This window comes from Bos grunniens, chromosome 3 (assembly GCF_055505025.1).
Source record: "Bos grunniens cultivar Pamir isolate PY7600 chromosome 3, Bosgru_T2T1.0, whole genome shotgun sequence".
Taxonomy (NCBI): Eukaryota; Metazoa; Chordata; class Mammalia; order Artiodactyla; family Bovidae; genus Bos; species Bos grunniens.
Genome location: NC_141167.1, coordinates 52,250,446 through 52,267,405, shown reverse-complemented (window position 1 = coordinate 52,267,405; position 16,960 = coordinate 52,250,446). Strand labels below are relative to the sequence as shown.

At 38.0% G+C, this 16,960-nt stretch overlaps 1 protein-coding gene across 13 annotated transcripts in view; it reads left to right on the top strand.

Moving 5' to 3' along the window:
- SLC44A5 (solute carrier family 44 member 5) overlaps positions 1-16,960 on the top strand; it is a 425,241-nt gene that overhangs the window by 74,092 nt on the left and 334,189 nt on the right. For 3 of the 13 annotated variants that reach the window (XM_086390621.1, XM_086390624.1, XM_086390633.1), the window contains one exon: positions 9,126-9,199. The exons of 9 other annotated variants lie outside the window; for them this stretch is intronic. In XM_086390621.1, coding sequence (XP_086246747.1) covers positions 9,187-9,199 — 13 coding nt within the window. In that variant the 5' untranslated portion in view covers positions 9,126-9,186. Of the gene's footprint in view, positions 1-9,125; positions 9,200-16,960 lie in introns of those variants that run through there. One more of the 13 variants, XM_086390626.1, reaches the window with a different exon arrangement.

Below are 16,960 nucleotides of genomic sequence, written 5' to 3'. Positions count from 1 at the left end.
CTTGAATTAGTTATTGTGAACAAGATTTTCTGAGCATTCAGAGGTGGGGAGAAGTGAAAAAAAAAAAAAACTGACCTGGAAATTTATGCTCTTAAATAATTTAGCAGGATATAGTTTTATATGACAGAGAAGGCAATGGCACCCCACTCCAGTACTCTTGCCTGGAAAATCCCATGGACGGAGGAATCTGGTAGGCTGCTGTCCATGAGGTCGTTAAGAGTCGGACATGACTGAGTGACTTCGCTTTCACTTTTCACTTTCATGCATTGGAGAGGGAAATGGCAACTCACTTCAGTGTTCTTGCCTGGAGAATCCCAGGGACAGGGGAGCCTGGTGGGCTGCCGTCTATGGAGTCGCACAGAGTTGGATATGACTGAAGTGACAGCAGCAGCAGCAGCAGTTTTATATGAATAAGGTATTTTATCAGTTGGTTCATCAATTCACCTACTCACTTACCCACCCATTATAATGGTGTTAAGATTGGCATTTAAAAAGCTTCCATGAGAATCTGTTCTTTACCATCAATCAATGAATTTTTAAAATTATGTTTCTTTAAATAAGAACTTCAAAGTTTTATGGATAGCAAGTTAGTGACTGAGTTTCATTTCCTTTATTGTTAACATTGGATTTATTTATGAAAGTTGTTAGGAAAATATAGCCTTAAAATACAGCTATTCAATCATTCAGCATACATGTCAGTAATACATACTTTGTACTGAGTGCTGAGGATTCAGTGGTAAATATAGTTAAATATATTTCAGAAATGGAAGGAACACCAAGAGATGTTATAAGAAGAGCTGGTAAGGCATAGTTACTGTCTATGAGACACAGACATGGAGAAAGGTTGTGACTTGTCCAAGGTTACAGAGCTTGTAAATTATTCCTCAGAATATATAAGGTTATTTTTAGGTATAATTTTGATTTGCATGAATCTTCTAAGCAACACTGAATGATATCTATGAAGACAGCCAGTGGCAAAAGGATCGTTGCACAAATGAGAAGCCACTAAAAAAAAAAAAACCAGTACTCTTTTTAAGAGGAAAGGGTTAGGGCTTCCCTGGTATCTCAGATGGTAAAGAATCCACCTGCAATGCAGGAGATCTGGGTTCAATACCTGGGTCAGTAAGATCTCCTGGAGAAGGGAATGGCAACCTACTCCACTATTCTTGCCTGGGAAATCCCATAAACAGAGGAGCCTAGTGGGCTACAGTCCTTGGGGTTGCGCAGAGCCAGACATGACTGAGGGACTAAAATATATAGGATGGAGTGGGGGGAAAAATTTAGGGTCATTTTAGTTCATCTAAAAAATTTTCAAATGAGTCTTTTCCCCATTGTGTTGCATATGGCTTAAAGAGTTGAAAAATAAAGTTTATTGAGAATCTGAAATGTGTTAGGTACTTTAATATCTATTAACTCATTTAATATTCACAACTACACTGTGAAACATTGTATCATTAAGTATGATTAGCTGTTTCAGCTTGGTGTCAGAGGGTGTATCCTTCCTTAGTGATCATCATTGTCCAGAGTCTGACACACACACTCATGTTCAGTAAGTGTGCTATTATGTGGTCATCCAGAGGTTAACAGGCCCACGCAGATTGGTCCCTTCTCACCAAACTTATGAGTCTGACTATAAATCAGGACATCAATTTACAAGTCTCTATGAGGAAATTAACTGCCAAGTAGACTAGATATTCATGTCAGCTTGTCAGAACCTTTTATTCCCTGAGGAAAAGAACACTTGGGAAATTAAAGACAGGAGGATGCCAAGGAAGTAAAAATTAGAAGAAAGTGAGTTGGATGCTCTTAATAAGGAGAGTGTCATGCAGTTACTGGAGCTCAGTGTTCCTTCTCTGCCACTGGAATATACTTGCCTGGCTGAGGAATCTGAATATTATTTTTACCCAACCATATTCCTCAGTCAATATTGTCTACAATCACAGCCAGTTGTATACTCAGGCACAGTAAGAGAAAATAGATAGGGAGAGCCTTAAACTTTGTTCCCCAAAGTCCTCTAGTTTGGGCCACGCATCTGCAGGTGCTAGAAGAAGGAACAGAGAGGCAGTTTATGGATTAATTATAAAAATCAGGACAGAGATTATGACAGTGATAATCTCAGATAGTGATTCAAGATTTATTATGTATTAGAAATTGTGCTAAGAACTTTATATCAGTTACCTAACTTAACTCTCATGACAACCATCTCCAATGAACCCTTAATATTCTTGTTTTATATAGATGAGGAAACTGAAGTTTAGAAATGTTAAAAAATAATTCATTGGAAAGTGGGTAGTCCAAACCAGTGGATTGGGGGCATCTCAAGGTTAGGGTGTCCAAAGCTGACATCTTCATTTCTTCTTAAAACACATTCTTCTTCCAGGTCTGAAACCTCTGGGTACTAGGTCCCTCCCTCCACCTCTCCCTCCCTCCCTCCTCCTGTTCTTCTCTCTCTCTCCCTACTTCTATCCTTCCTTCCTTCTCTTCTTCACTCCCTCCACTCTCAGTTTCTCACATCAGAAAATACAGTAAATTTTACCTCCAAAATACATAGTGGATCTTTTCCCTTTCCTTCACCTCTCCAGTCGCCACCCTAATCCAGTTACAGACCACCTCCTGCAGTTGCTAGGCTCCCCCCACCCCACAAACCAAGCATTGTCCAAAGAGTGGTATTTTTCTTTAGATAGGTAAAATTTATGTAACATGAAGTCAGTCATTTTAACCATTTAGGAAGTATACAATTGAGTGGCTTTTCATATATTCACAATGTTTTGCAGCCATCACTACTAGCTAATTCTAGAACACTCAAAAAGAAACCCTGATCTGTTAAACACTTTCCACTCTTCTTCCCCTGAACACCAGTGATCTGCTTTCTGTCTTCATGAATTTGTCTATTCTGGACACTTCATGTAAATGGAATCATATTTGTGGCCTTTTTTTAAAAAAAAATTTTGTGGCTTTTGTGTGTGGCTTCTTTCGTGAGAAATGTTTTCAAGGGTCATCCTCGATGGAACATGTATCAGTCCTTAATTCCCATTTATGGCTGAGCAATATTTTATTGTATGAATATATCACATTTTGTTTATTCATCAGTTGATGGACATTTGGATTGTTTCCACTTTTTGGCTATTATGAATAATACTTCTGTGAACATGTTTTAACACCTGTTTCAACTCACTAATCTTTTAAAAATGAAAATCATGTAGTTATCCTTATTTAAAATCCTTCAGTAGCTTATTGCAATCATATCATAGTCCAAGTGGCTTATTTTTCTAATTTTAATTTTTTAATTTATTTTTGACTGTGCTGGGTCTTTGTTGCTGTGCGTGGACTTTCTCTAGTTGTGGTAAGTGGGGGGCTACTCTCTAGTTGCCGTGTACAGGCTTCTTGCTTCAGCGGCTTCTCTTTTGTGGAGCATGGGTTCAATTCCTCTGCAGCACCTGGAATCTTCCTGGACTGGGAATGGAACCCATGTACCCTGCATTGGTAGGCAAATTCTTAACCACTGGACCACGAGGGAAGTCCCAAGATGTTTTCTTTTGGCCCACTAGGGTCTTCCTGCTCTGCCTCTTCTTTCTCATTTAAGCATCTTTCCTCTTCCCTTAATATGTGGCAGCCGCGCTTGCCTCCATTTCTTTCAGCTTCTCAAGCCTGTTTAGAATATTCACACCTACTGTTTTATGCATTTCACACCTGAAATGCTCTTTGCAGTACTTCACATGGCTAGTTTATTTCATCTTTCAAATCTCCATCCTTAATGTTGCCTTCCCTGAGAGGTTTTCCCCTAACTCTATTATTCCCTATTTCCTTCTAATAGTTTCCCACCTTACGATTACAACGTTCTTTTTACTCTGTCACCCTCACAAGAATGTAAAGTTCCTTAAGGTCAGGAAATAAAGTGTACCTGTTTTCATCATTAATATTTACACTGTGCTTAGTGTACTACTTGACATAGAAGAGGCACTTCATAAATGTTTGAATAAATGAGAAAGATCACAGATGTTGGATGTAAGATAGAGTAATTCAGTGTTTAGTGACAGAGGTATGCATGCATGCTAAGTCGCCTCTATGCAACCCCATGGACTGTAGCCTGCCAGACATCTCTGTCCATGGGATTCTCTAGGCAAGAATACTGAAATGGGTTGCTCTGCCCTCGTCCAGGGGATATTCCTGACCCTGGGATCGAACCCATGTCTCTTATGTCTGCTGCATTGACACGCAGGTTCTTTACTATTAGTGCCAACTGGGAAGCCCTAACAGAGGTACACTGACAAAAAAGAGCTAGGTGGTACAGGATCTTCAGTTATGCTAACATTTGAAAATCTCAGCAGGTGAGTGTTCAACAGAGCAGGTCAGTCATTGGTTCAAGGTGGAATATGAACTAAGTTGGGAATCTAGTTAAGGAGTCAGAGGAAAATCTCTGCATGTAAAGTCAGAGTTCAGGAAAAAAGAGCATGGTTAATTTGATGTCAGTTGTAAACAAACTGACTAAATTTCTTTAAATATCAACTGTCTAAAATCAGAATTGGGTCTTGAAACCAGCCTGGGACTATGCTCTTCAAATCATCAATCTCTCTTCAGCATTTTTAATTAATACATCATCTTTATCTACTTGATATGAATAGATTGTGGCCAAATAACCTCATGTCCCCTTGCCTTCTGGATATGACCACCGAGATCTGAAAATCTATGATCCTCCATGCCATAGTTTCCAAGTTTCAAATGATTTTTTCACTGTACACAATTGATGTTGGCTCTGAAGTTATATGTATTTGTGGGTCCTTTCAAAGTGGCACTGCTTGACTTGAAAAAACAGCATATTTCGGAACACATAGCCCTTAATCTTAAGGCTAGAGATATAACTTCAGAAAAAAAGAATTTGAGTAATACTTAGTAGCAAGATTTCCTAAATTGTTTTTTAATATGGTAGTTACTTAAAGGTAAATGCATAGGTTTACAAAATCATCTAACTTTAGAAAGTTAACATCCAAAGTATTAAGATTTTCTTTATTTGATCTTCATCGTTGAGTAGGCTTTACTCTAGTTGTGGCAAAGGGCAGCTATTCTGTGCGCAGGCTTCTCACTAATGTGACTTCACTTGTTGCAGAGCACAAGCTCTAGGGCATGCGAACTTCAGGAGTTGAGACACGTGGGCTCTGGTTGTGGCTCCCAGGCTCTGGAGAACAGGCTCAATAATTGTGGTGTATGGGTTAGTTGCTCCACAACACATGGGATCTTCCCAGATCAGGGATCGAACCTGTGTCTCCTGCACTGGCAGGTGAAATCTTTACTACTGAGACACCAGAGAAGCTCCCAAAGTTTTTTTTTTTTTTTCCCCCACTAAAGTTATTAGGTGAGTCTATTCTCTGAGGATTTCATTTTGATTTTTGTCTGAACACAAACTTAAGCTAGTAGAATAGAAGTTTATTGGTACCTCAATTGCAGGATTAGACTAAATCTTTCTTATTCTTCACTGTGCAATGAAATGTGATAAAAATGAGTCTGTACAAACCAGAGATATGTTAACAAGATTCTTAGACAGGAATTAGACATTTTCCATGACTGATTAGGTAGCACTGTAATGAGACAGATCTAGTCTTGGATTACAATTAGAAGTTTGAAGAAAGAGTTGGAAGTCTTAAACAAATTTTATGAAGTACAAAAATAGTTAAGTGCAGCAATATGAAATGTCAGCTCTGGGCTTCTTAACGTGTAGCTTTGAAAATGAAAAGTTAAAGAAAAATGTGATAACATTTAAAAATCTAAAAATAATTTTTGAAACAAGTCTTGAATTTAGACATACTTGTAAGGAATAAAAACACAACTCAAGGAAAAGATATTTAAGGAAAAGAATGGCTACATAAGCAAATGTAGAAGGAAGAATGGAAGCAGAAAATCGCCATTTTGCAAACATTATTGTAACAATGGATTCAGAAGAATAATCCATGAGTATTAAGCTTGAAGAGGAATGGGATATTTATGTGTCATCAGAGTATCTCCTTAGAGATTACCTACTAATTACAAAGCAAGAAAGGGTAACTTGACAGTGGAGAAACTTGACACTACTTTATTGAGTGATCCAAGTTAACATCATAATGATGGAATAAACTGAGTTTGATTCCTGACATGATACACTGAGAAAGTCACAACACCATTTCAATAGTATTCTTGCCAAAAATGCTTAACTTGAATCTAATCATGTGGAAACATCAGACAAACCCAGTAGCTAATTTATTTATCTGTGGTCATGTAGAGAATGTCCTTGTTCTTAGGAAAGAAGAATGAAGTACTTAGGGATAAAAAGGCATGATTCTGCAAATAATTCTCAAATGGTTCAGGAAAAACATCTTGTGGATGTGCATGTGTTTGTGTGTGTGGATAGAAAGAGATATATGGCAAAGTGGTAATGGTGAATTTGATTGAAGGGTATACAACAGTTATTTGTTTTCTTCTTCCAACTCTTGTGTAAGTTTGAAATTATTTCAAAATAAAAAGTTAAAGAAATAAAAAGAGCGATTAATAATAATCTGCCTGAGAAAAGGTGTTCTTTCCTTCCTGAGTTACTATCAGTGAATAGAAAGCACTGGACAGTGCCAAAGTGAAACTGTAGACTCTGTGAGGCAGAGCTGATGGCAGAGTTGGTAGATGAACTTGCAATATTATTTATTAGTAGAATTTGGAAAACAAGGTTGAGCTTCTTATAACTATTTCTGAAGATTGTCACCTTATGTGGATAATTCAGTTCATTTCGTAGATATCAGTAGGGCTCCTATTATATTTCAAAACCTTTGCTAGACGCTGGGGCTCCTGTGATGACTAACTCTCTTGTTCTCAGGTCACTGACACTTGGGAAGGGGGGACAGCTATAAAAAACAAATTTAATATTAGACAGTAAAAGTAAACATTGATGAACAGACGCAATAATTATGATGGTATCGGGAGGAGGGGTTGGTGTGGTGGAGGGAAATGACAACAAGGCCCAGGAGTTTTCCATCTGGTGGAGGGGGTGGGATGGATGGAGCAGAGAGATTCCTGGCAATGGGAGCAGTAAGGACAGAGGCAGGAGATACAAGAAAGGTTGGGTTGTTTTGGGGACTCAAGTAGTTTGTTGGTGTTGTGTATATAGCTTTCTGATTTTCAATTTGTAATAATAAAGCATTAGCTTTGAGTTTAATTATATAGTTATGAATATTGATGACACTAAAATAGTACAAAATAATTAAAGCCAGAGAACATACAATATAAAGTAAACCTTTCAGAAACGGTTCTTATTTTGTATTAGATAGCATTAAAAAAAAAAAATTTGGATTCCTTTTGTTTAAAAATAACTTGGGATTCCTTCTGCAAAACCTTTTGCAGCTTTTGTCAAATTTGAATAATATATGGGCTCTTTTTTAAGGAAAGAAATTCCCATTATTCCCAACAAGCGCATCTTCAGCTGCTTAGTGGCTGGGGGATCAGAGTTTGAGAATGAAAATGCCTTTCCATTACAAATTGCTACTAGAAGAAGATATTTTGTTTTCAATTGGCAAAGTGTTTTGGATTATCAAAATGAAAACAAATCAAATAAACTGCAATAGGCAAATGGTAAAAGATATTTGCAGTCTTTGAGTTGAAAGCTGAGTATTCTTCATATGCAAGCTTTACACAAATTTGTAAGTAATGCATTCAGACACCCTGAGTACATGGGCAAACAACCAGATGAATAATTATAAAAGATGAAATAAAAATGACTAGTAAGCATTTAGAATGTTCACCTTCCTGGTAATTTAAAAAGTAATTTATAATGAGAGACCATTTTTTGACCTATAAAATTTGTAGATGTTTTTAAAATGTATAACCTGTGTTGATGAGAATTTTTAATAATAGAAAAAAATTATAAGCAATCTGTCTATCCAACAGTGTTAATGTGTGTTGATTAACACACGTTAATGACATTTCCTGGTCATTAAAATGTTGTTTTTGAGAAATTTTAAATAATAGAAATGCCTGTGCTATCATACTAAATGTAAGAAGCAGTGAACAAAAAGTATGATTTCACCTAGTCAAAATATACATAGAGGATTTTGATAACATCTTCTATTACCATAGTTTACTTATCAGTAGGAAAACTGGGTGAAAGAGCATACAGGAACTCTCACTACTATTTTGCAGCTCTTTTGTAAGTCTAAAATTATTTCAAAATAAAAAGTTAGAAAACATACAGAGAAAAAGGACTGATAGGAAAAACAACAAAATCTTTGTAGTAATCTCTACATGGTGAAATGGGTTTTTTCCCTTTCATTAAAAAATGCTTTTCTCTAACATTTTTACCAGTTATATGCTATATCATCATCATCGTCATCTCTCTCTCTCTCTCACACACACACACACACAAACACACACACACTCCTTTCCCTAAAATTAGAACAACACAAAAGCTAAACTCGAAAGAAAAATGCCATCTACCACAAGCAATTTGTTGATCAGTGTGACAGCTAAGCATAAAAGCAGAAATCTGCTGAAAAAGGGTGCGTATAGGTGGAAGATAATACAGAGGTATCAACTGCTTAGAGATGCACTTAACAGGTGGATGTGAACTATGAGAGTAGATAATAAAAATAAGGATGGAGATAGATTTAGGAGACTGTGGCACTGATAATTTTATTTTAGTGGTAAAGGAGATAATGAAGTCTTCTCAAAAGAGAGTAGATACCCGCAGTATTTTATGTTAGAAGAGAATTAGGCTAATTCTCTAGATTTCTGCTGCTGCTACTGCTGCTAAGTCGCTTCAGTTGTGTCCGACTCTGTGCGACCCCATAGATGGCAGCCCACCAGGCCCCACCGTCCCTGGGATTCTCCAGGCAAGAACACTGGAGTGGGTTGCCATTTCCTTCTCCAATGCATGAAAGTGAAAAGTGAAAGTGAAGTTGCGCAGTGTGTCTGACTCCTAGCGACCCCATGGACTGCAGCCTACCAGGCTCCTCCATCCATAGGATTTTCTAGGCAGGAGTACTGGAGTGGGGTGCCATAGATTTCTAGGAATCGTAAATCATAGTAGGTTATGGGAGTATTCCCTTAAGGTTGGTTTTTAATAAGTCAAAATCATTTGCTGTAGGTAACCATCTTTATACTTGTTTTTATCACAGACTCTGTTCTAAGCAACTCAACTTTGCACTGGTTCAGGTCTTCTGAAACAACAGCCTCTTAATGACTGACAAAGGTAACCACCTAGTCAAATTAAGTCCTTCTTGATGTAGATGTCTGTGTAAAATATTATTGTTCTATATTAAATAAGGACAAATAGAAAAATGAAAACATAGTATGGTGTCACTAGGAGCTGCGCCTGAAACACTGCAGCATTGTGGTTCTCAGTGGTTTCCTCTCAAGACCTCTGAGATGCAGGCCATCCTCCTTCTGTGCCTGGGGGCTCCCCATAGCTGTGATTCTGAGGAAGTCATGGTGCATATGGGCTCTGTGGTTTGTAAAGAGCACATCCTCAGGCAAACTTAAGTCACTTCTGAAACTGCCCCCTTTCTCCTGCTTCACTCCCTCCACCTCAAGAGTTATTGCTAGAATCAGAATCCTTGACATTTTCTTGAAGGATTATTCTTCTCAGCCCCCTTTCTCACTGGGAAGCCAGAGCTCTTTAAAGCAACCTGATATCAGAAGTTGTTCCTTCTAGAGGGACTAAGAAGCACTTTACATTTTGACCCTGAGTTCTACTATTTCTGTCTTCATAATTAGGTTTTAAGCCCTTGGCATTGAAAGATCAGGTCTTATCTATCTTTTTACCTTCTTCAGGGTTAGCCTTTAACATTCAAAAAGGTAGTTACTTAGTAAATGTTTGCTGAAAATGATTACTGTTTTCCTTAAGGGCAGATTTTGTTCCCTCATGAAAGAAAATCTATTTATTGCTATGAAAAAAATGTTGTATAAGTATAAATTAAAATGAAAAATATAGAGTTTGTAGCTTAAAGCTAAGCTGCCGCTTTGATCTTTGGCTGAGTATTTTAAAAAGATTACAAGGGTTATTAAAAATAGGATCTAAAGGTCTAACAAGACCTAAAAATGGGCCCAAGAATGTGTCTAAATCTGCTTAGGCTCCTGAAGGCTGCAGGCACATTGTAGTATGTGGGCGTCACTGACACGGACCCCTGCTCCATGAATATGTCCTAGGGGACCCTCTACCCTCTGAGTGTGGACTACAATTGTTCCTCAAGTAGGAGATGACAGATTTAAAGAACATTTTCTTTTATGCAGATATACAGTATTATTAACATTCTTATGCTGGTGCAGTTTACTTCATTGTTTAGGCTTATTTGTTCCTTTGTCAAAGAGAATAACAGTCACCTCCTAGACCAAGGTAAGGATCAAATGGACACAGTGTCTGAGAATCAGTGTGTATATGTAAATAAACAGTAGTTTGTATTTTATTCACAAATTGAAATTCAGAAGTAGGTTACAAATGTGTAAGTGTATTTGAAATAGCATTACTAGGGTTTTATGATACCTTAGCTATATTGTGGTTTATACTGGCATGTAAACAGCAGGACATTGCTACCGTGTCTAACAATGTTTGAGGGAAAGCAGTTCCTCAAAATCACACAACTGGCATCCTCCTAGAGTTTTGGAACCATGATGTACTTGTAGGATGAGTGGTGACAGTGAACGTGTCAGTTGCCCAGCCGTGTCTGACTCTGCGATCCCATGGAATATAACCCGCCAAGCTCCTCTGCGCATGGAATTCTCCAGGCTAGGATACTGGAGTGGCTACCTGTTCCCTTGTCCAGGAGATCCTGACCCAGGGATCGAACCCCAGTCTCCCACACTGCAGGCAGATTCTTTACCATCTGAATCACAGGGAAGTCCAGGTACCCAGTTCTTTTCCTTGTTGCTCATTTGGTATTTACCACCCTTCCTGAATATTAGCAATTACATAAACTAGAAGAGGCATCACAACTTTCACCATCAGAAAAAAAACATTTTTTTCACAGTAATATCTGCTTTTTAAAACTTCTTCTAATTGATGTTTCTGTTGGCCTTCATTTAGGGTCAGGTAACTTGCAGGCCTTTGACAAATTAATGAATGACATTCTCTTTGCCATTTATGTTAGACTCCTTGGGTATGAGTCATTACTCAACTCTAATCAATTTTTTTTGCAGGATTTACATGTGTAATAGATTAAAAAATGTGATCAGAAAAATCATAGAAAAGAGTATAGATCTTGGTAAAAACTTCCCATCCATAGGACAACATTTGCATGCTTGTTAGAGTAGAACACAGAAGTTACAGCATCCCCAGTGACACCACTATCAATAGAAAATATTCAGTAAACATAAAATTACCTGTGAAGTTATGCTAGGTGTCATAATATGAGAATCACTTTGAGAACAGTGATTGGGAATTACATATATAGACTTATAGATGGAGAGAAGAAAAGCAATAAGCAAATATCTATATATGGGCATTGTGGTTTTCATTATGTAGAAGTTACAACCTAAATTTTGGAATGTTGTTGTTGTTCAGTTGCTAAGTTGTGTCTGACTCTTCGCAATCCTATGGACTGCAGCACGCCAAGCTTCCCTGTCCTTCACTGCTGCTGCTACTAAGTCACTTCAGTCGTGTCTGACTCTGTGCGACCCCATAGATGGCAGCCCACCAGGCCCCACCGTCTCTTGGATTCTCCAGGCAAGAACACTGGAGTGGGTTGCCATTTCCTTCTCCAATGCATGAAAGTGAAAAGTGAAAGTGAAGTCTCCCAGTCGTGTCCAACTCTTAGTGACCCCATGGACTGCAGCCTGCCAGGCTCCTCCATCTGTGGGATTTTCCAAGCAAGAGTACTAGAGCGGGTTGCCATTGCCTTCTCCACTATCTCCCAGAATTTGTTCAAACTCATGTCTATCGAGTTGGTGATGCCATCCTATCATCTCATCCTCTGTTGTCCCCTTCTCCTCCTTCCTTCAATCTTTCCAAGCATCAGGGCCTTTTCCAATGAGTCAGTTCTTTGCATCAGGTGGCCAAAGTATTAGAGCATCTGTCCTTCCAATGAATGTTCAGGGTTGATTTCCTTTAGGATTGTCTGGTTTTATCTCCTTGCAGTCCAAGGGACTCTCAAGAGTCTTCTCCATCACCACAGTTCAAAAAACATCAATTCTTCAGCCTTTTTTATGGTTCAAAATTTGGTATGTGGAAAAGGTTAATTATGTGACTGAAGTAGAGATTAGAAATAAAGTTTAGGACTTTGATGTCTTGTCAGTTTCATGCATAATAATGGTAGTGTTACTGTGAGCTCTTGAGTTAGCCAGGGCAGAAGGCGTTTCAGTGTCGGCAGCCACCAAGGCAGGATAACAGGACAGTGGCAGGGAGAGTGGTGACTCTTTCTCTTTGGAGTGTGTTCTTCAAGGCTGACCTAGACTCTGGTTAGGCCTGGTGCTAGTACCTGAGGCAAGGTAATGCTTGCTGCTGCTGCTGCTGCTAAGTCGTTTCAGTTGTGTCCGACTCTGTGCGACCCCATAGATGGCAGCCCATGCCTAGCACTACATTTTAGGATGTGCCTCGGGCTCTTGTACCCGTGGGGAGGGTCAGGTAGGGGAACACCATCATTTTTACTCGTGCGGCTCCAGGGCAATGTATGTCTTCAGGGGCAATAAAGAGGAATGCCGGTGCTAGAGAGATAACCAAGATGAGACTTGGGGAAATGATATAGCACCCAAAATTGCCTCAGAGATGAATAATAAATTCAGTCTGAGACTGTTGTAAATTTTGTTTCCAAGTGCATGTAAGAGCAACAAAGCCAGTAGACATTTAAATGGGATTTTCAAGCTGACAGTTTATCCAGACTTTATACTTTAGCTTAAATGGGAGTGCCTCAAGTCACTCCTGATTCATTTCTGCAATTGAAAAGGAATCTTTACAGTATGTTTTAAAGCCACTGAGGATTTATTTGTATTAACATTTTAATTTTGCTAAATGCCAATAAAGGCTATGCCTTTATTCACTTTTCTGTTAGGCAATTGCTTGAAAATGTGTCATTGTAAAATTTAAGAAATGTGTAATTTACTAGTATGTCCAGAAGCCAAGAAACTATTTATACATTTATTTCTATATCTATATCTGTATCTATATGTATGTATCTATATATCTATACCTATATCCATATCTATATTGTCCAATGGTCATACTTTCAAACATACTGATATTATAGAAAATAGAAATGGACATGTTTAGATGGAGTTAATAAGATTAAGAATTATATAAAAATTAATCATGCACCCATACTTTAAAAGGAAAAGGCTTTAAGAAATGAAGGTAAGGGCAGTAATAGTTCCCTTATATCCTAAGATAAGCAAAGTTGATCAAAACCCATCTGTTCATTCTTCGATTTTCTGTTTTACTTCTGTGGTTATTCTCACTCCAGTAGCATGTATAACGACACTGAAATATTACAAAGAAGGTTAGTATAGCCACTGTGCAAAGATGGGACTTCCCAGGTGGCTCAGTGGAAAGAATCCATCTGCCAATGCAGGAGATGCAGGAGACATGGGTTCTATCCCCAGTTGGGAAAATCCCCTGGAGTAGAAAATGGCAACCTGCTCCAGTATTCTTGCCTGGAAAATCCATTGACAGAGGAGCCTGGTGGGCTACAGTCCATGGGGTTCCAAACAGTTGTGCAAGACTGAATGACACACGCATGTGCTAAGATGATTCACAAATTTGTAAAGCTGCCATATTTTGGTGTACATAATGACTTCTTTCTTTGGGTTCTTATGGCCCGTGTATATACATTAGCTGTCATCTTACTGTATTATAATTGTTTACTTCTCTATCCTGCAACAGAATTACTAAAAAAAAGAAAGGAAATTATTTTTTGTATCCATAGTGGCTAGCATATTGCCTAGCTTTTAAAAAGCACCAAGAAAATGTGTAATGAATGAATAAAAGCTTTATAGTCCATGAGTAAGAAACAAACAGCATTCTTTGTATAAATCCTTCTAACCCAGAAATTGATTCTGAAGCAGTTAATCCTTTTCTTCCTTTCTCCCTTATCTTCCTGATGACAGAATTTCTATTTTAGTGTGATGCCCACATGGCCACCTCCTGTTGATAACTAGTGGGCACAACTCAGTTTGGTGATGGACAGATGGACAAGCCTGCTGTTGTTCTTGGCCATAAGACTTCTCCATAGTCTTATTTGCATCAAACAGGCCTTTCTTCCTCTCTCTCTGTTTTTTTTTTTTTTTTGCAGGACTGTACATATTTGCTCCTAATACTGTCTCAAATTAAAGGCCATAAACAGGCTTTGGAAAGACAGATGAACAGAATTATTTTGAAAGATGCATGATATCTAACACACAAAAAAAGGACTTAATGGAAAAAGGGCCATAAAATATGCCACTATTCAACTAAAGAGTTGCTCAAGGTCTTCTCTCTTTTTTACCATAGTGGGATTAAAATAAAGCTGCAATATATTTCTGAAAAAGTTCCAGATTATGGTACCAGTTATAATTCATTCAAATTTTATGTATAATCACATACATAAATAGTAGCTGCTTCAAATTAGCAATATAAACTAGAGTTGCATAGATAAGACACTGGCATGTTAATTTCTTCAACCATATGCAACATTCAAAAGCATTTTAACAGATATTTTCTTTACTAGAAAAAAATGGGGGAAGAAAATGAATATTTAATGTTTATCATTGGTCAGGCATTCTTTTTTCTTTTTTCTGTATTTTTTATGTAATCCTCAGAACTACATTGTGAAATACATTTTATTGTGATTATTTTACAAAAGAGAAATTTGGGCTTAAAGGTAATAAGTAATTTGCTCATGGTCACAGAGCTGGGAAGTGACAAAACTGATTCCAAATCAAGTTTTTCCAACTCTTTGATTTTTTTCTCTACTTAATATGCTGGATTAGGCAGCATGCAGTTTTTAAGGAATTTGAGTTCTTATTATAAATCTGTTGTTGTTTAGTTGCTAAGTTATGCCTGACTCTTTTATGACTCCATGGACAGTAGCCTGCCAGGCTCCTCTGTCTATGGGATTTCCCAGGCAAAAATACTGGAGTAGATTGCCATTTCCTTCTCTAGGGGATGGATTGCCATTTCCTTCTCCAGGGAATTTTCCCAACCTGAATTGAACCCATGTCTCCTGCATTGGCAGGTGGATTCTTTACCATTGAGCCACCAGGAAAGCTCTCATTATAAATAGGAGTGTTTTAAAGCATTTCCCATTATTGTGAATGATGTCTTGGATGCCACCTAATATTTGCTACATGGGATGGGATTCCTGTCCCCTTTTCCAGATGAGTAAGTGGATTGATTGAAAAATGATTCAACACTGTGGTATAGGAAAAGTGATCTCTGAATTTTTGGAATGAGGAGGTTGGAAGAAGAGCGCTCACAGTGTCTCACAAACATTTTTCAGGAACTACTGGTCCATTTTTAGATGTCAATATTTGCCTTGGCTGGTCTTTTGCCTAAAGAGTCTGTGCCTGGGCTACCATGATGGGGACTGACTTCATCTCTTGATTTCATTCTTGTTTTGACCAATTCGTGGAGCACTGGTGTCTTGACTGATAAAGGGGGTTAAGGGAAGAATCACCTTAGCCTTTTTGGGCTCTCTTAGCAAGCATCATTTTGTGGCTAGGTTTTTATCTGAGGCCCACTGAGATTGTTCCTGTGTATATCCAGATCCAAGGAGAACTCCCAAACTGACTGCACTTTTTTGTGGAGCAGGGGTCATGCAAATCCTGAACTTCTTCTGGCTGTTTCAGCATCACTGCCTCTCCCTCCCTGCATTGGCATGGTAGCAGAGTGCTTACTAAAGAGAAAAGATTCTGTGTGTTTGCTGCTTTTCTCATCCTACCCTCAAATGAGTTAGGTTCACCTTCTCAGGGTGAAAGGACAGGTTACAGGACCAACGGCTGGTACCATAACCAAGTAACACAGTTGCTAAATGGGATCAACTCTATGAAGTAACAGACCTTGCCAGTTGTTATCCTGGTTTCCTTGGGTAATGCAGACAGTGCCAGAGGCAATTTCTAACTGTGTTAGATGATTATTTTTTCTCCCCAAAGCAGCCTTCAGTTATAGTATGCTTAAAAATGAGAGTTAATCCAGACAGAATGATCAACTGGCTAGGTAAAATTTAACAAGTGAGTTTCATTCCGACTGAGTTACAAAGGTGATTGTAATATTTGGAAACTGTCTTTTAGTGAGAAACTCTGGAAAAATTATAATTTTGAAATGCAGGCATAATCTCCAAGATGTAGAAATGGTCATTATGTTTAAATAGATGTTTATTTGTCTCTCTTATCTCTATTTTCATATTTCTTTAGATATATGTCTTTTCCTATCATTTAAATTTAGTGATTAAGCTGTATTTAAACTAATGCTTTGTCATTTATGGGAGGTCACCTTTAAAAACTTGATTCAGTAGTATGAGTTATTTCGGACTGGAGTTGAGCTGGTTCCTATTAATGAAGACTATTTTCCTTTTCTTTTTCTAGGACAGTGGGATTAATATAATCAGTTTTGTCTCTCTGCAGTCATGACACATTCTAGGCTTAGGTAAATAAACCCAACTGAAAAATAACAGACTAGCCTGCCCTGTCTATCACTTGACTCGAAACTGTCATTTTCGGTTTCAACATTATATTCATGAGCATGAATATGAAAAGTCTCTGTCAAAGATTTGCTTCATGTGTTTTGATTGCTTTAGAATGGAAATTTAAATACTGATTTTCAGAAATGAATTAGGAGAGGAGTGGAGAGAGTCCTGCACAAAGGAGTCTGTCAGTTGGTTCTGGTCTTGGTTTGCTACCACCGTATGTAACTGGACAAATCACTTTAAATTTCTTAGCATGTTTCCTTTGTTTTCAAAAATTAATTAATTTATTTACATGGGCCTCGTAGGTGTCGATATTAGTAAAGAATCTGCCTGCCAATGCAAGAGATGCAAGAGCCGTGGGTTCA